The sequence below is a fragment of the Octopus sinensis genome, linkage group LG2, assembly GCF_006345805.1.
Source record: "Octopus sinensis linkage group LG2, ASM634580v1, whole genome shotgun sequence".
NCBI classification, from domain to species: Eukaryota; Metazoa; Mollusca; class Cephalopoda; order Octopoda; family Octopodidae; genus Octopus; species Octopus sinensis.
In genome coordinates this window covers 184,351,267-184,372,654 of record NC_042998.1, presented here as the reverse complement: position 1 = coordinate 184,372,654, position 21,388 = coordinate 184,351,267, and the positions used below count along the sequence as shown (strand labels likewise).

The window sequence follows — 21,388 nt, the reverse complement described above, 5'->3', positions numbered from 1 at the left end:
ACAACAATGGCTGCAGCCCTAGCAGAAGCACCAGCATAAACACAGCCATGTGGTCAGAAGCAAACTACTTACCATACAGCCACACCTGCACTTGTGAGTGAAGCCTAATGGCGTTTGTTTGCATTACTACCACCATATCAAATCATTTTGGATTTCTCTTATAGCCACTCTTGACGCCATGGACCTAATCATGGATGAAGAATTTGGATTTTAAGCTAAAATTTATTTGAGTACTACTACATGTTTTCCATACTGAGCATGTCTAGCTCTCACCTAGTCTCTGTGTGTGTATATATATATATATATAAATTTTTAAATTTTATACTTTATATATTTTGTATATTATATAAATTATTTTTATGTTCTTCACTGTTTGATTTGCCTAATAGTGGTTTTATCTCTAATTTATATATATATATATATATATATATATACACACACACACACACACAATGGGACTCTCCATGCAACAGACCCATCACATGGGACAACATCAATATTTATCAAATTACTAGATAAACCAGCGAAAAAAAAAAAAGAGGGAAGAATTTGCTGTTCTGTATTCAAACAACCCCACAAAAAGAAGACAGAGTACTGTGCATAATTGATCAAACAATATGTATTTTACTTTCAGAATACTTGGCATTGCTTAAGTAACTGTAAATAGCCCAGAATTATTCTTAAAGAATGAATATTCAGTTTCATAGACCACCACTAAATTTCTCTTGAAAAGTAATCTTACATGTAAAAATTAAATATGGGACTATCTACTTTTGTGGATAGTCCCATATTTAATGCGCTCAATATATATAGTATATTTCATAATTATGTAAATGACATATACATAATTCATGCTTATTAAATGAGAACATAGGAGTGAAAGTGAACACATTTTTAAAAAACTTTAAGCATAATTATTTCGCTTGTTATTCTTCATATTCTTTAAATTTTTAAATGAGAGGAAATCAGAATATCAAGCGGTAAACCAATGCTGCAAATAAAATAACTCCTAAAAGATATGGAAACCAAGGTGTTCAGATGAAATTTACATGTGCAAATACTGGAACTGGCCCAGAGCAATACATGCATCAATAAAGAAATGACATCGTTCCATGAAACATAATTTGTATTATTTTAATATACACTACCGGAGCTGCTGGCACCAGACTTGCCTTCTGGTCAATCCTCGTTAACAGATCACTAGCAGGGTCTGAGGATATCATTTGACCCCTAAGGTTACACAAATACTCATTTCACCCCTAAGGTTACACAAATCCACAGCTTTCTCATTGTGCATTAAACTCCAACATCTCTTGATCTGCCTACTTACTGAATTCTTGGCAATTTTGTAAGCAGGTACAAGAGCTTGAAAGCTGAATGTTACTGTATGTCTCTCACAAAGAAGTATGGCAGTGCTACTTGAAACAAATGCAAGAGCTATGTCAATAGACTTGGGCAAGCAATAAATTAATCAAGAATGTCTTCCCAATACCACAGAGCAAGTAAATTCTAGCTTCTTGTTGCCAAAGCCCATCAAAAATAGTAAAAGACTGGGCTCTGATCAAATGTAGGACTTGAAATTTCTGTTGATAAATCAACTTTGAAGCAGTTAATTCGAAGGAAGGCATATTATACAAGTTCTTGGCCACTTAATGGCCAAAGAGAGCTGCATTATAGATTTCATCTTTGTAAACTATTTCCATACTAGAGTGCATCACTTGGGCTCAATTCTTCAAACACTTGCAAGGTCATCACAATACTTAGACCAAAGTTACAGCTGATTGGATTGGTTCACAGGATTTTAACAGCATAGCAAAAAGAACTCTAAAGATTTTAGATTGTTTGAGATAGTGTTGCATCCTACTGGGTAATGTTCTTTAATCCAAGTCAAAAGCATGCCTCTCATGCAAGAGGTGAAACCATGCCAAAGCAAACACTGGAGCATCATGCAGATTATGGACCCATCAGATCCTGTCAAACAATTTTACCCATGCTGGCATGGAACATGAGCATTAAATGATCAATTTGAATTAATTCTATAAATTAAAATATCGAGTATAAACTAAACCACACTTATATGGACTTCAAAGAAAAACAAACCATTTCCATGACTCAATAATTTTATTAAATTTATAACAAGGCATATAAATTGCTGTAATTAATTTCTGCTTAAGCCCCATCATACAAAATACCAGTATACAATTGGTGCAAATATTACAAGACATCTTAAGTGTACAAACTTATGCTTGCAATTCCAAAAATTTATCCACTTTACTCTGAAAATACTTTTACATTAATTAGTTATTGAAATATATTGATATCAAATAAATTCCTTGCCTCAGCTTACAAGTTACTATCACAATTTTTCCATTTATTTCATCCATTTAAAAGTACCTTTAAATAGCCAGATTTGGCAATATTTTCAAAATTCAAAAATGATAGTCAACAAAAATAGGCAAAATATGTTAATATTTGTATAGAATGCGGACTTGAACAAAATGTGTGGCTACTCAGAGTTTGCTAAGAGTTAATGGCCTCTTAATTGCATTGCTAAGTTAAAATTTGTCATGTTTTGTTCGTGGAGTTTATTTCAATATATTAAAAAAATTGTTTTTATATCCACCCAGTTTTAAGTATCAAAAACAATTCTTATGAATATCAGTTAAGTTTGGGGGAAATGCATTCATCAAATGAACAATACATAACTTGGTTGGGTTATGAGTTAGTGGAAGTCATATACTTTGAGCAAGACAATTCGATAGTACTTGCTTAAATTACTGGTGCTCTCTTGTCAAGAAATTATCAAGATAATAAAACCACTTTCAAGAGAGTTTTATTTTGTTTACTTTTCACTACAAAGTTACTACTTAATCTTGACAGGATTCGTTGAAAAATTCAAATTTACAAACACTTTCAGTAAATCATATGGCAGTCAATTCAAATATATTGAGTTATTGAAATAAAACATTCAAATTTATTTAAATGTTTGATGAGAAAGAACAAACCACAGCTTTGTAGAATGTGACTAAATCACAGCAGAAACAATGCCAAGTCAGAAATTTATATAAATTTCAGACAAATTAATGTCTTGTATACAAATAATTTATTCAAAGTTAATATATTAATAAGAGTCATAGATAGAGGAGTTTGGCATGATGCTGGCTTACTAATAGAAAGATCAACATCTTTTGTTTAGTCACTAGTGCTGTGCATCTGAAAAGGTCAGTAGACTCAAAGTGAGCCAATTCAGTTGTCCTTTCATAGTGGGTGGTGAGAATAGTTCATTATTGTTAGCAACAAGGGTACTTTATAATTGGCTAGTGTTTTGTTAGCTTGCAATGATCTCAAATTTCCTCATGGGACTAGCAAAGGCAGTAGGAATCCTTTCTCCCCCTGGAAGATGAATATCCCTACTAAAGTCAACAGGTTTAACCTGCCATGGATCAATATCACTAGTAAAGAATATTCAAACAATGATGTATCGCACACTTTCATGTTAAAAATAAGGTAATATGTGACATGTTGATCTATTTAATGAGTATTTGAAATTTCAGATATTGCAAACTCTAAAATTAAAAATGAAAGTTAGAAATCAAGGTATCCTAAGAAATATTTAGTTGGATGGCATGGATTATTTTACATGTGTTTATATGCCTCTTCATAATTCTGAATATTTTATGAAATTAACTGAATAAATTCGATGTGTAAATACCAAAGAATACATGGAGAAATATATGTCCTTAAAAAGGGATAAAATTTAAGTAAAAACAAGTGTGGGTGTAAATTTGTTGGGTTCAGGAGTTGCGTTTGACCAAGTAGTTTATATCATTTCACTGTGGTCATAGTAAAAATATTGTATTCTCACCACTAAATAGCTTGATACAGCTCACTACTTTAAGCAGTGAAAGAACTACAAAAGCATTTCAATAATTGCTGCGTTTAAATTATGAGTATGTTGGGAGGTATGGGTTTTGTTAGACTCACTAGCTCTAGTCACATTGCAACTCATACTTATGGATACTTAACCAGATGAAATATCAATCAAGTAGAAAAGATTAAGATAACAGTATGAAAAATTTGTTAAATATTAATGATATTGAATATTTATATATCTCTGTAATATGAAACCTTTAAAGAAGCATCACATCTGTTAATTTACAAAATATGAAGCAAATTTTTATGAAAAATAATTTTGTAATAAAAATACACATTAATACTTCCTTTTGGATTAGCTAAAATACAATAAAAACCACTAGATCTGACAAGATTAGAACCACATGACAATGTCTTGCTAGAACAAGATCAATAAAAGTTGGATTACACAAAGGAGGGGAAAAAATTCAACTTTTATCCTCTTAATACCAAACCGTAAGTATTTATGCTTAAATTAAAACCTCCAATTATAATTTTATGTAAGAACCTTTTGTTGTTTTTGAAACACCAAGTTAAAATGACAAAATTATTTCACTGAAATCCTCTCAATTGTTGATTATATTCAAAATGAAGCACCATCAGTGTGTTTCAATTAGCTCATGAAAAAGGGTTAAAACATGGATTTGTTGTAAACTTGCAATAAAGTTTCAGTTAGAGAGACATAATGGAGTGAATTTTTAAACCAATTCCAATCAATTTACCCTTTTTCATTGCTCTTCTAAACACAGGAAATCTATATACTTAGAATATCTAGCTTCTACAATAATATTCTGTAAGCCGAATATTAATTTTAGTCTTATATAAAGATTCCTTTCAAACATCTATGGTGTTATGTTTATTATAGTACAATTAATTTCACATAAACCATACTTGTTCAGTGTTCATCTGGAAGATAAATAGTGTACGAAATTAGACAATAGCCATATTTGATATGTAGACTCACAAGTGAAACCTCTGTAAAGGTCCAATAATATTTAGAATTTTGTAATCAAGTCAAAGAAATACTTTATATGACAGATGCTTGAACAAAACCCAGGGGTGAAGACAATATATACACAATCTAGGCAATTTAAAAAGACCATTAGATACCAGGTTATAATTTCAGCAGCAAATTGTTGACTAGATTAAATACTGACCACTCACCTCACCACCTTTTAGCTTTCAATTTGAAGTTGCTTGTAGAATTGAAGTATAAACATAATTGATGGCCACCTATTAATGTGGAAAAATCCTTCCTATATTATACGTATATATTTTTTTTAACTCATACAAAATTGTTACATTTTTGGGGAATTCATCAAGAATGTAGCAGTACTAGTCCTGTAAGAGTCACTAAATTAATATACCCTCTAATTAACATATCAAGTACCTGACTTTGTGGTTCTTTCCATTTCAAATGAAATCTCCAACTAGTTATATACATATGCATACATACACACACACACGTAGAAGACATAGCAAAATAAGGTGCACTTCTTTTGACAAGTAATCTCAAACCCCAAAATAAATCCTTGAAGAAATAACTTTATAAAAATACAATCCAAATCATTGACTAAATAGAAACCATCAACAGGGTTTTGGCCATATAAATAATATACAATGGAACTGTATTTGCAGAAAGAAGTAGATTTACTTTATCTGCTCCAATTTACATAATATCATCTACTGTAAATACTTGTCATTTGCTGAAAGGTAGAACTTCAATAATGCAAAGCATATTTTCAGAATATTTACTCATTGACAATGGTTTTAATATTTGTGAAAAGATTTGAAGGAAACAAAATGTAAAAATAACTGAGAGAATCAAGAAAAATTTTAGGAACAATACTGAATTAGAAAAGGATTTCAATACCATTTATTATTATTATTATTATTATTTTTTTTTTCCAGAGATAAGAATTTTGTATATTTCGATGATCTTATTTGAATTGTTCATGTTAAGTTGCCAAAAATAAAAACATGCATAAATGGATAATGAGGTTTGGTAGATGGCTGAGCTTGAAAATCAACAAGTATAATACTTCTGAGAAATGGATAATCATATGAAATGCGACTGAGAAAGTGGAAATTTATTATTGCGTTGAAATCAATGAATCAAAGCTTTATGCAATGAAATATTGAATTCAAAGTTTTAAGGCATTAATATTTGATATAGTTTAGAGATTGTAATAGTGAATTTTATTTTTTTAAAATCATGATTGTTCTAACTTTCAAGTATTGAATAATAACACTTATTTCTAACAGGTTTTATACATAAACTATTACATACATTGAATATAGAACCTAAGTGGAAGAAAAAAAAAAATCTTAGTCAAATCAAGTCTTCTTTGCCAAGTGTCGCTTAGTGATCTCAATTCCAGCATGAACTATTTAGAAACGAACAACTTAAAAGTAAACTATATAACAACTCCAAAAAATTCTATCCTAAAATTCAAAGAAAGGTGTTAATAGAGCAGTGTATATCCTTGAAGCAAAGGATGATTATAGAATTTTAATTTAAAGACAAAAATCAAAATTTCATTTCTTCTAACTAATAGCATTTACCACATTGAAGGACATGAGGCATTCTGCTAAATATTCAACAGCAAAGTTTCTGATCCAAAAATCCTTGCTATTAAATGGAGCCAAACTTTTAAATTTATAAAGGTCCAAGTCCAAAATATGAACAGAATGTACTGACAGAGTATTAAAAAGTGACAGCAAAATAGGGTTTATTATGTAGATGAAGATAATCATGAAATAAGGAGAGGGATTCATGAAAAGGGTAAATACAAATATGTAGATCTATGAGAAAATGAAAACTAATTTACGTTATAAATAATAAAATTTCCAGTAGCAGCACTAGAAATTTAGTTATTGCGATTAATGCAGGGACAAACTGGATAGACAGTATATATATATATTTTCTATAGAGAGCAAAGTGGGAGGCTTTTTTTTTTATAGTTAATTCAAACATGAAAAGAATGTAATCTTCTACTTGGAAGAAGTTAAAGAGCCATTGAAAATCATAAAATAAGAAACAATAACTAAAATTATTTCTTCTTTGTTTTATTTATTCAAAATTTTACATTTGAAATAATGGCTCATGCCGGCAAGACGACCACATCCGATCATGCATTTATAAATAGCAGTCTTCAATAACAGCCTAACCAGCTACTTCAGATCCAGAGGATAGAATCAGAGGAATGTAACGATCCAGATGATTCATACTAGAGTCAATGTTATATGCTGCCATTGAAGATATGCAAAAAAAGAAAAGAGTATCTTATAAAATCTATGAGGAATTGATACAAGTTTTTCAACCTGCCAAACTATGGTAGTATAAGACTAATGATTTTTACAAGCACAGCTAATTTCTTTTATTCTTATAATTTTGAAGTGTGAATAACTATGCATATATATTTATTTTAGCAAGATTCCACAACAGTTTTCCAAAGTCAACATCACTTAAAAAGAATTCCCAACTATCTTTTGTAATATGACTATACCAGTTGTAATTATAACTTTTCCAGAATTATATTTAAAATTTTGTGCCACAAATTATACAACACACACACATCCTAATCAACCAACAGTGTGTTACAGAGTAGACAGGCTTTGAGTAAACATGACAACTAAGTTTGCTTTTTACCTTTAATTCAAGTTGAAGAAAAATAAAGCAAAAGACAACTTTTTGTGTAATTAATATAAAAATATGAGGATTTTACATATTTTCACAATAAAAATCAGTTTTTTTTTTTGTGACAAGAAAAAATTTCAGAACATAATTTTAAAATAGCATTTCCCTAAGAAATAAAATTACATAACCAATAGTAATACTTTGAGGAGACAAAGCACTGATTAGAATTTTTGTGGACATTTAAAAAAAAAAATTTTCACATCCATTTCCCTTTTGCAACAATAAAAATAAATCAACTACTATATGCCTTTTATATTAATGATTAAATAATAGTTTCAAATTAAATGAGACTGGACATTTATTTTTTATACTAAGGCATTTTCAAGGTAAAACAAATGGGATTTAGTGTATGAATAAACCAACCAATAAAGCTGCTCTATTAAATGAAATGTTAAAGCTAACAAAATTATAACCAATTCTAAATTTCACTAAAAACAACTGTTGAGACCCACAAAATATCTTAAGGTATGACAGGACATTAAATTTATAGGAATTTTATAAAATCAGCATTTATAACAATCCATTTATTCATAAAGCAATTTTTCAATATAAATTTTCTCCAGAAGCTTAAAATTTGAAATACTAAGGGTCACACAATTATCTATAGCACCAATAAACTAAAATTTGCCAAAAGAAAAAAAAAACAAAAAAAACCCCATCTATTTTGCCACTAACAAATAACATACGTTTACAAAAAAAAAAAAAAAAAAAAACAGAATGAGGAGTTAACATAATTGTAAAACTACTTTCCAATGACCTGTACAAAACAGCAAACAAAGTATTCAAACATTTAATTTCTTGGAAAGTGAGAAGGATGTAAAAAAATCTTATGATATACTGTCCATGTTTTAAAATGAATTTTTTTGCTTAACTGTGAAAATTGAAGCAAAAATCTCCATTTGGGCTTAACATATGTCACCCCATAGGCAATTGTATATTTAACAAAAACTTTCTTTTGCATAAAAATATTAAGGTGATGATAGCAATGAACTTTATTAAGGGATTATCATTTAAGGTTTTAATAATGAAAGGAACAATAATAATATTAAATTTATCACATGTAAATGTGGGCATTAAAAAAAAATAGCTGGAATCCCCATTTGAAATAAATGTTGGGGGTGGGAAAAAAAAAAAATTACATTAACATTTTGAATCTAAAATTTCCAAACCAATTCATTGTCTGAAACCCTAATTTTATACAGGCAAAATGGAAAGAAGAAATATTTTCATGTTACTCCAAATTTATCAATGAAGGGGGGAAAAAAAAAGTAAATTATAAACAAAATGAAATTAAATTCATTCTTCTTACAATCATTCAAAATCAAAGTTTTACTTGAGATAATATATATATATATTCTTTTCAGTTAAGTAATAAAATAAAAATATTACATTTGATAAAATTTTAAAAATACAGTAGTATCTTACAATCTTCATTTCAAATATTTTGTAAAGCAATAGAGTTTATATATTGTGGAAATATACAAATTGTAAGTAATTTTCTTTTAGAAAAAAAAAAAAAAAAAAAAAAAAGCATATATATATAATTTACAACCATTTCATACTGTTTGAGCTCTCCCTTTCCTGGTCACATCTGATATATAATTTTATATTTATCACTTTAAAGTAATTCTAATGATTTACAATACATTGTTATTTGATAAATTCATTCATAAAGTTTCAATTTTCAAGAATTAAAGAATTTGTGAATCAAATATTTTGTTAAGAGAATGAGATAATTTGGAGTAGTTCATAAGCAAAGGTAAATTATATCATGTATTTTTTTTCACAATTTGAAACCAAGGAAAAAACTTTAATCCACTGGTTTATTAGTAACAGTATCAGTGATTATCTGTAATCAAATGATTTTGCAGTTTAATTTTTTCAGAATTTCATAGAAGTTAAAAATGTACTCCAAGGTTGTATTGAAAATTCATGAAATGTAAGGGTTTGATCTTTTAAATAAACTATAAATGAGATTTCATATATATATATATAACACATACAACATGGTGAGTTTTTCCATGAAAACAGTTAAGTGCTCAATATGCACTCACAAAGTGTTTAGTGTCTGTGCATTATATAGTGCTTACAGCTATTTCTATTCCATGGTTTCTTGTTAGTACCAATAAAAGCTTTTGCTTCAACAATTATGAATGTCCAATGAAAATCAAATTACTAGATAGTAGTATAAAATCAAGGTACAGACGTAGCTACAAGCACTATACAAGATTAATTACTCAAACAAAAATAAAATATGTGAGTAAAATAAAATGACAGTCCCTTATAGAAAATCCATTTTAACTGAGTTTCATAGGAATTAATCAAGATAATTTACACTGGTCAACAATGAAGTATTTGAAGTAAATAATGATTCACCAGGTGCATGCTGAGGACAAATATTAAAAGGAGGTACAACTCAACATTTAAATTACTTGTTTCACAGAACCACAAATGAATGTGTATGTTAAACTAAACCTAACTAGTACTCAAGGATATCAAAATAAAAGTAGCAAGGTCAGCTTGATTTATGGGTATGATGTGAAGAATGAATGAATATGGAAGGCCAGTCAGTCCATGGTGGTAATAAATTCCAGACTTTCAGTAGATACTTATCCAGAATGGCAACATTTTATAAAAGTTTCAGACCACACTGAGGGTAACAACAAAAAGAATTTATATTTAATTTCTATTAAATAGCCATTGAGAAGCCAAATTTATGATGGCATTAATGAGGTTCTATTACATCTGAAGAGTATCCATTGGCATATAGGGATATAGCCAATCCATCTTTAGACCAAAGTTTATACAATTTTCATACTTGGTAGTCCTTCAACAACACACAAGTCAGCACAATCATATGACCCCATACTTACAATGAAAGAACCATTAGATCTGAGTTTTTAAAATCCAGACAGAATCTTTGCTAAACAGTGGATATTTCCCAGCAAACAATTTCATTATCATTTATATATCATTAGTGAATTCTACAGATCTGATGGAGAAAGATTTAGATAGAAAGGAATAAAAATCAACAATATCAAATTGGATAAATCTAGAGTAATTTTTACTAATAATAAACCAACTAATAACAGTTGGTATTGTCCCAATTTTTAAGGTTGACTGCTTTTCTAATAGTATTAAGGTTTTGTCCCATGATTTAAAGTTAACTATATTTGGGGTTAGAAGCAAAATGGTCTTTGTAGTCTTTAGTGAGATATACAACTTTCATTTAATAAAACATTGGAATCAATTAGATAATCGATGGAATTAGATAATTCTAGTAAGTTGTAATTTTTGCATCATGTTTATATTATTCAAATATGCACGCTAGTTTTCTTATAGTTTTGGTAATATTATTTAGATGATTTCATAGAGGATTTTACTTTTAACAGCATATATTTTTTTTCCTTTAGACTTCTTAAATCTCAGAAATCATGTATAAAAAGTTGAATTCAGAAGGTTTTAGGTTTGATGATTACTTAATTCAACACTAAGCTGAATAGTTATAATGTACTTTCAATAAAGAACCATACCGTATGTATGTATATGTGTTTTAATTTACAAGTATGAATTTTAGAAAATGTAACTGAAGAAAAGAAGCACTGTTCAGAATAGGAATATCAGAAGTTGACATCCACAAGAATGTAAAGTGTAAACATTACAGTGTGTATTTTTAGCATATCTTATATATATATATATATGCTAAAAGAGTAAGAGCATACATTTTACTGCATCGACTTAATCATGCATAAAAATTTTAACATTTAAACAGGCTTGTTTACATATATTCATGTATATTGTATGCACACACAATTTCATGCCCCTGTCCTATAAGTTGTTCGAGAGTATTGTTTTTATTAGTATCTCCAAACATTAAATACGAGTGCAGGAATAGGGAGGTGAAGAATATTTATAGAGAGAAAAATGGATGGCTTATTACAATTCAGAAACCATTTCAAAATTTCATTTTCTGCTGTGAGACTGTATGTCTCAATGTCTAGGATAAAATGTTTCTTGCTCTATAGAAATATTAAGTAAACTGTTAGATGTTGACAGAAATCTTAAGCTCCCAGAAAATTAGAAAAAACTAATTTCTATATGTTCAGTTTAGAAATTGAGCTTTAATTGATATTGATTTGTTTTTTGTAACTCGAGGAAAAATGTGACATCAATCAAATATCTGCCACAAACTATTTTTTATACTTTTTTTATGAGTAGATCAATAAATGTTTTAAAATGGTGTTTTAGATGGTTAAAAAAAAATGGAATTAACACTGCTCTTTCCACCAAATGAAATATTTTGCCCAATTTTCTTGAATTCATTCCCTCTACATGTTTTCCTGTTCAATTATCTGTCAGAATGCACAGTGAACATAGTTTATTAACCTTATTGTTATCTCCCTGTCTACAAAGGCCCGAGAAGGTCAGAGACATTTGCTGCTCCACTGTAGCCTGAATGACATTTTAAAAAATATAATTGTTATAATTTCTTTCACTTAAAGTTAATAAAATAAGAGGAATATTTACTTGAGCATTCAATTTTTATTTTTAAATATATATATGTACAGACTTTCAAACTCCTCAATCTCTAGTCTTTTGGGGTTTTTTTTCAAGAATATATCTAGTGTTGCCATCACCAAGAATTGAACTGGAGAGGAGAACATCAATACCTTAATCTGCTAGGCTAAAGACCAATATGGTTTACCAGTTAAGTATAAAGAGGAATAATTTATATATTCCTAAATTTTTACTGATACATATGAGACTATGGTCTAGAGTCTAGCAGAAGCAAGTTAAAGACTTGAGATTAAGCAGTTGAAAGATTGTATGTAACATATCAAATGCAAATGAAAATAGTCCTAATTTCTTTCACTACAGTTTAAGAATTGTTCAAAAATTGTTTAACAGTAAGTTTTTTATGTCTTCATACCTTAATATAGGCCAACATTTTAATCTTCTATATACATATTTGCTTTGTTTTTTTTCCCTTTACCCTGCAATGTATATGGTTAATGAAATATTTAATACAGCTTTGGAAGCTTGCTTTAAAACTTTAGAAGTAAAATGATGAAACTGCATTTAAAAATGTTTTGTCATGCAGCAGATGCACGTTTTAATAAACAAAATTTAACACAACCCAGATATTTTATGAAATGAATATATAATTATGTAAGGCAATTTGTCACTGTTTTTAGCAAATATTCATTCATTTGGGTAGAGATGGTCAGTTTCACAATATTCCTAATTAGTATTGGATTCTTAAAAATGTAACCCAAGATTAAGGGAAAGAAAATGGATATTAACAAGAGCATATGCAAAGCATAATTGATTTAGACTGACAATCTCCTGTTTAGATACAAATCCCTTTATGTAAGATATAATGGTTCAGGGTCAAATAAACCTCAAAACATTTACTGCTAGAATTTAAAATGAAGTTACCTCCCAGCCGGACTACAGCTCAGTGAAACATTAAACATGTTATAAAGTATCTAGATTAATACTCAAACATTTGCACCAACTCAACATTCTCATACTCACAAACTATTTTGTGAGTAAATATACACTCACAGAAAATGCTGGGTTTCAACTCGCAACATTAATTGTTGATGCTAGAAAAACTGATTAAGATCAATAGCAAGATATGCTTATTAAGATGCATGTCTCATTAATAATTGTTGTGCTTTAATCAATGAGATATCTCAGAACTTTTGTTAATCCAACAAAACTATTCAACAAAATAAATAACATTTGAAATCAACAGCTGAATGCATAAAAGCATTTGAAATATAATTTTCTAAATCAGTAAGATTAAAATTGAATAATCCAAACCTATTATACTTTGGTACTTTCAATTCTTGAAGAATGAAGGGTGAAATCAACACCAACAGTAGTTGGGCACAAACGTCACACATGAAATTATGTGCATCATATCATCTAGGTCTTTTTACTTTTTAGTACATACTCCACCTCCCTAAAAATAATTTCATAAGCAAGCATAAAGTTTCATAATTGTAATAAATGATATATGGGAATCTGTAAGAAGTGAGCCAAAATAGGAATAGAAATGCAGTCATACCAGCAACTCATTTCTGAAACAGTTTTATTGAAACTTCATGTAATTAGCTGTTACTTAAGTTGTGTATAAAGATTTTTTTTAATTAAGCACAAAGCCTCAACAATGTAACAAGAGGATGGAATTAGGGAGCTGAAGCTTTGATTCCAAAAGACATTAAATATGAGAAGCTGAATGAAAATTGAAAAATCAGGTCATTGGTGGTTTGAAAATTTCTCACTTCATACACCCACTCAACAAAAATTTATCTTTTTACTCTTTGTATTGTATTAGCAAAGAGTTCTTGAAAGAAGAAAAAAGTCTGCTGAGAAAATAAGGTTCATGAAAAGACACAAGAAATGACAAAAAATTTCATTGGTTTCTGAACCTTATTTTAACTTATAATAAATATTTTTAAAAATGTTACATTTTAGAAAATTTGAATTATTCAACATACATCTTGTATGCAGAAATATATTATCATTCCATTTCATAAACATTTGTAATGTTTATATGTGTGAATCTAAAGTATATATTTTGTTTGTAATCTTTAATTCTCAGATATTTAAAAAAAAAAAAAAAAAAAAAAAAAAAAGTACCTTGGTTTATTCTATCAATGTTATAAAATAACTTCTGATTATAGCTTTGGCACTGAGCCACAAATTCAGGGAATGGAGAGTGGTTGGTTGAATCTATCCCAGTTTTAGACAAGTATTTTAACAACACTGAAACATGGATGAAAGGCTAAGTCAATATTGACAGGATTTTAACTATGTAAATGGATATTAACAAAATAATACCCTATAATTATCTATCACCTCAGGAATAGTTTAAGATATTTTCCCACGACTTTGCCCTGTTATTGAATATAAAGAATTCATGGAATTGTAAACAACAACTGTGTTTATATATTGGCCTGATATTAAAAGGACCAGAGAAATAATGGAAGCTTCATCTACTACAATACAAAATGCGATTGTAAATGTTACAACTGGAGAGTGTAAACAAAGATCAAAACTAAAAGTAAATTTATAACAAACAAAGCCATACTAAATAGAGCTTAATAACTGGAATTTTCTCATCAGAAGTGACCCCCGCCAAGATACAAAAGATATTGGGAGAAGAAAACTGGGTTAAAAAAAAAAACGTTTTTTGTAAAAAGTAAGGAAAGAAAGTCTGAGGTTAGAAAATGAGTTTTTTTTTCTTCTTCTAAGACTCAAGAAATCTACAGTACTGAAACTTCATAAATGCATTTAAGAGTCACCAAGTTAAGCAATGCAAAAGTTCTTAAAAATCAATTTTTTTTAATAAAGTTTCATAGGTTGAATAAACTTGCTACAGAACTTAAGAAAGCTATAAAACCTTAAATGTAATAATTCATCTTCAACACAGCAGAATGTTGCTCTAGTATGGAATAAATAAATAAAAAAGGAAACCCTGAGAAACATTTAAGAATCTGCATGCACACAGAAACACACATGCATACGTATACATACACACTCAGGAAAATAAAGTTATGAATTCCCTTTATCTTTAAATGAGATATTTCTAAAGACTGATCACTTTTATTTATACACATATACATCTGAAGTTTCTCCTCAAACTATTACAAATTCTCTTAAATATTTTCACAGTAGATAATTTTTAACTAAAAACGAAAAAAGAAAAAAAGAAAAAATGACCCCACGCACACACACACAAAAACTTCAGAGTAAAGAATTCCTTCCAACAAGATATTCTTGGCTATCGATCCTCAGATGCCTTTGCTCAGGGCTGTTACCATCGATTTACAGCAATAACATTAAAGTTGGAAGGACGGAACATTTTGAGAGATATTAATATTCATGGTTGCTTTCAGTTGACTAATTCAAGACTAAATGATAAATGCTTTTGTTTATGAATCCCCAATAGAATCATGGCATCTTTAAACAGCTATGGCTAATCCTCTAAATACACTGGTTTTTTTATTGAGCTGAAGTTTAAGTTGGAATTCTGAAAAAAGGGTTTAGCAATTGATGACATTTCCATAGAGTTCAACGTCTCAACAAAAGTTTGAGCAAATTGGGACCTGAAAAAAAGACAAAAAAGGTTCATATTTAATATAATTAGTATTTAAATAATTCAACATTAACACAATGCAATTTTCATAAGATCAATTAGTATGACTTTAAAATTATGGAAATAAATGAAACTATATTTTAATTTGTTTAAACAACCAACTTACCTTTAATAGGATTTGTATGATTTCAATCAGTATAAATAATTTCAGCCAAGTTTCTAAACTAAATTAACAATGCAAAACCGAGTTCAAACTTAGGTACAGCTATTACTTTTTCTCACAGTAAATTGCATTAACCCAAATGGTTTAATTTACTGAATTAAACTAGTTAAGCAATTACATTGGGTATTTAGACACAAAAATACTTCCTACATCTGAAATGTCACTTAATTTGATAGCAGCCAAGTCTCATTCAAATCACAAAACACCCTAAAATCTTGAAACAAAGAGACATTTGCTAACATAATCCTAAATGTATTATATGAAAAACAAAAAAAGATGGGAAGATCATGGGAGGGATATCTTTGATCAGAGGTCCTTTTAATCAGGATTATGTAGTATAAAAAAAATTAAAATACAACTGATATAATTAACTAAAAATTATATACAAAAATGACATGCCAAATTCCAAGTGAAAATGTTTGACACTGATATACTGGTTAATATATTAAGAATGTGAGAACAAAATTACAGTTGTTAATCCTTCATTAGTATTTTATTTTTATTATTGCTACTGCTTCTAAATACATTTAAGTTTTAATTCTTTGTTTAAGCTATTCACCTAAGTGGCTTGATGCCTTTGAGAAATTCAAAACTTGTTAACTTTACTATTCACTAAAAATATCATGTTCCTAATACTTTCTTTGAAATTAAAATTTTCTCTCATTCACATTGCCCTTATTCAATGTGTTCATAAGCTTAATTACCAGAGACAGACAAACTGATGAGAGAGCCTCTATTTGGTCATTTAAACTGCTAAAACTAAATCTCCCTCATTGCATTCCACTGAAAAAATTCCAAGAAAAATCATTGGACATACAATAAATCTGAAAGAAAAAGACCAAGATATTGAATTATAGTCCTTGCTCGATTAAGTCAGACCTGAAGGTGAAACAAGGCAGGCGAGTAGTTAATTCTGCTTAACTGAATAGTTTATCATAGTTTAATGAACTATTTAAACTAATAGGAAGTGTGTGGGGAAGGGTAATAATAAAAATATTTACCATGCACTTCGGAGTTGGTTATCAATTTCAACATTTGAAGATGGGAGGAAAAGCATTTCTGCTCTGTTAAGAAGGCTACTAATCACAGAACAAGCAAACTGAAAAATAAAATAATTTTATTAAAACATAGATAATTTACCACATTACTGACAGAATAATCAATCTAATATCACTACTTGATTTCATAGGCATTCCAATAATCTACATCATAAGATAAAGGACCTTTGCATGGCTGCTTGGCCTGCTAGAAATTGCAACCAAATACCCTATCTTTAAGAAAGAAAAAAGAAAAAAAAAAAAAAAAAAAAAAAAACTAACGCAGGAGTGGCTGTGTGGTAAGTAGCTTGCTAACCAACCACATGGTTCCGGGTTCAGTCCCACTGCGTGGCATCTTGGGCAAGTGTCTTCTGCTATAGCCCTGGGCCGACCAATGCCTTGTGAGTGGATTTGGTAGACGGAAACTGAAAGAAGCCTGTCGTATATATGTGTATATATATATATACATATATGTGTGTGTGTGTGTGTTTGTCCCCCTAGCATTGCTTGACAACCGATGCTGGTGTGTTTACGTCCCCGTCACTTAGCGGTTCGGCAAAAGAACCGATAGAATAAGTACTGGGCTTACAAAAGAATAAGTCCCGGGGTCGATTTGCTCGACTAAAGGCGGTGCTTCAGCATGGCCGCAGTCAAATGACTGAAACAAGTAAAAGAGTAAAGAGAGAGAGAGTAAGCATCCAGAATAATGTAGTCCAAAATGCAGTATGCCTTTAACAAAGATTGTATGACCACAGGTTGTTCAATTTGGCCTGTCCTGCACTAAACAACGCAAACTGTCACCAGTCACCTCCAATAGCTCATACTCTCTCCATGAAGAGCTGATGATCAGCCACCAATTAACAGATCTACTTCTAAAAGAAATAGCATCTTATATCTCAAAAGAATACATGCATGCAATTTGTTTTCTATTATTAACATTTAGGGTCAATAACTCATACCCATAATTATGTTAAGTGAATCAATTAACTATAACAATTTCATGAGATGAATAATATACGCTCAATTACATATTTTATTGCAAATAGTAAGCTCATTACCTTGTTTTGTAGGGCAAGAACCAATGACTTATTGGAAAGACTTGGAGTATCTTTTAACAACAACTGACTTAGTTCTACAACTGCTTTCAAATTACAAACACTAATTTGTTGAGTCACAGTCTCACTTAAAACCATTAGACCCTGGAAAATGTAGAAAATAATGTAAATGAAAATAAATATTAACAATTAAATAAAGATATATCTTTACAAAATATTACTGTTAAACTTGAAATGTTAACATCCTCCTAAATTTTCAAAATGCGATTTTTAATATCTTTTTGCTAGTTATCTTTGTTAATTGCCTTATAACAATCTTCTGAAATTAACATTTACAATTAAAGCCCAAACAATGATTTTCATATAAACTTTCAATGTCTGCATAATTAAATCTCAGAATGAGATTTAATGTTTATTATCCTTTAAAAACAAATATGGTTTTATTATATGGACAATAGTATTAATATCTAAACTCACAAAAAGTACTTCAATTCTATTCTTATTCAATAGCAAAAACAATAAAGAACATGTGTTACACAAGAAGTATGGCATAAGAAGTGACCCAATCTTTGACACTATTATCATGAATGACAGCAACATTATGTAAAACTCAGGTAATCTAAACGTATATCTATGCTAGCTGAAGTAGCCACTGTTGCTGATAATCCCCACCACTATCATCATTTTAACATCCACTTCTCCATGCTTGCATGGGTTAGACGGAATATGTTGATTAATAAAAAAAGAGTTGTTTTATGAAACCAGTCTAAACTCAAATTATTTTAGAATTTTCATTGAAACACATAAGGGGTGTATCTTCATCATCATCGTTTAACGTTTGTTTTCCATGTTAGATGGTTCAACAGGGGTCTGGGAAGCCAGGAGGCTGCACCAGGCTCCAATCTGATCTGGCAGTGTTTCTACAGCTGCATGCCCTTCCTAAAGCCAACCACCCCATGAGTGTAATGGGTGCTTTTTACGTGCCACTGGCACAGGGGCCAGGAGAGGCTGGCAATGGCTACGATCAGTTGAAGCTTTTTACGTGACACTAGCATGGAAGCCAGTCAAGGTGGCGCTGGTATCTGCCACATTCAGATGGTGCTTTTTACGTGCCACTGGCACGGGGATCACAACTACAATTTCCATTTGATTTTAATTTTGATGTACTTGACTCAATAGGGCTCCTCAAGCACAGCATGTCGCCCTACAATCCAGGGTACATTTGAATGGGCTGGGGCTGGTTATGCGAAACTGGCGTAGGATACAGCTATGAACTCACTTTATTTGCCGGGTATTCGCAGTCACAGCATATCTCCAGAGGCCTTTCGTCACTGCCTCTGTGAGGCCCAACGTTCGAAGGTCATGCTTCACCTCATCCCATGTCTACCTGGGTCTACCTCTACCCCGGATTCCTTCAACTATTTGGGAATGGCACTTCTTCACACAGCTCCTCATCCATCTGTAGTACATGACCATACCAATGCAAATGTCTCTCCTGCATACCACATCCGATGCTTCTTATGTCCAACATTTCTCTCAGGGCACTTACACTGTCATGTATGCACACTGACATTACACATCCAGCGGATCATGCTAGCTTAATTTCTTTCAAGCCTATGCATGTCTTCAGCAGTCACCGTCCATGTTTCATTGCCGTGAAGCATGGTAGTTCACACACATGCATCATACAATATACCTTTCACTCTGAGTGAGAGGCCCTTTGTCACCAGTACAGGTAGAAACTTTCTAAACATTGCCCAGGCTATTCTTATTCTAGTGTTAACACTCTAAGCATCTACCTCCACTACTAACTTGGTTACCTAAGTAGCAGAAGCTATCAACTACGAGTTTTTTCCTCTGGAATGTGATGGAAACTGTTTTCTGAGCATTTGTGGTGTTTATTGCCTGTGCATCTGCTGCACACGAAAGCTATCTTCCCGGTTAATCTTCCTTTGATGTTGTACCTCTTATGTCTCCATAGCTTACACTGGGTACATCTTATGGAGTTTCTACCAACACCTTTTCTACAGATCGAGCAGGGCCATCTACCTGAAGGGGCTTGTAATGTGTTCACCTTCCTACTTACTAGAACTTTGGTCTTTGCAACATTGACTGTAAGGCCTTTCAATTCTAAACCTTGCCTCCACACCTGAAATTTCTTATCTAGTTCTGGTAGTGATTCTGCTATGAGGTCTAAGTCATCTGCATAGAGGAGCTCCCAGGGGCAACCTGTCTTGAATTCTTCTGTTATTGCCTGGAGGACTGATCCTTGGTTGACCTCTACTCCTACCCAGAATTCTTCACTATACTCACTGCCAATCCTACCCTTACTGATGGCCTCTCTGTACAGCACTTATTCGTCAATCCCAGTTTCCGCATCACCCACCAGATAATAGTTCGGGGGTCCCTGTCAAAGGCTTTCCCCAAGTCCACAAAAGCTAAGTATAGGGGTTTATCTTTGGCTAGGTATTTCTCCTGCAGTTGCCACATCAGGAATATAGCATTAGTGGTGCTTCTACCTGGCACAAAACCGAAGTGCATCTCATCTAAGCAGACTCTCTCCCTAATGAGATGGGCTATGACCCACTGTGACCATCACCTGATCCAGCAGTTTGATACCCCTGTAGTTATTTCTATCTATAGCATCACCTTTACCCTTGTAGCAGTTGACTATGGTGCTGCTATGCCAGTCATTGGGTATGACTCCATCATGAGCTACCTGGTTTACAATGCAGGTGACTAGGTTAGCGATATAGTAATGAAGGGTTAATTTAGAAAAAACTCCAAGGTAGACAGCATTTCTTGTTCTGTGGTTCATTACTAAAAGAAAAAGATGTCTGTTTGGCTCGGCATGTGAGCATGCAACAACAAACTGGAAAACATAGATGTGTCGATTCAACTCTAGCAACCATGTCAGATTATCCCTGAGACTTGTTATGGCTTTAGAAAAAGAGAGTGTTACTGGAAACTGTAGATGCATGAACTCACACAATGTATTTGTTGAGATGACAGCTGTGTAGAATGAAAACACCTTTGGCACAGTCAGTCATAATGGTGGCTTTCATTACATGTAACTTCAGAGTTTTGGTGCATCTAAACTTTATACCAAATTAATGTGCCAGGTAGAAGCACCACTAATGCTATATTTCTGGTGTGGCAACTGCAGGAGAAAGCCTTTGACAGGGACCCCCGAACTATTATCTGGTGGGCGATGCGGAAACTGGGATTGACGAATAAGGGCTGTACAGAGAGGCCATCAGTGAGGTTAGGATTGGCAGTGAGTACAGTGAAGAATTCCGGGTAGAAGTAGAGGTCCACCAAGGATCAGCCCTCAGTACCCTTTTATTCATC

The 21,388-nt window shown here is 31.3% G+C and overlaps 1 protein-coding gene across 3 annotated transcripts in view; it reads right to left on the bottom strand.

Moving 5' to 3' along the window:
- Window positions 1–2,106: 2,106 nt before the first annotated feature.
- Window positions 2,107–21,388, bottom strand: part of LOC115224119 (protein PAT1 homolog 1) — a 56,774-nt gene continuing 37,492 nt past the window's right edge. For 2 of the 3 annotated variants that reach the window (XM_029794926.2, XM_029794934.2), the window contains 3 exons: window positions 18,041–18,181; window positions 16,947–17,044; window positions 2,107–15,732 (listed from right to left, as the gene is read on the bottom strand). In XM_029794926.2, coding sequence (XP_029650786.1) covers window positions 15,603–15,732; window positions 16,947–17,044; window positions 18,041–18,181 — 369 coding nt within the window. In that variant the 3' untranslated portion in view covers window positions 2,107–15,602. The remainder of the gene's footprint in view (window positions 15,733–16,946; window positions 17,045–18,040; window positions 18,182–21,388) is intronic. The other variant, XR_004997925.1, reaches the window with a different exon arrangement.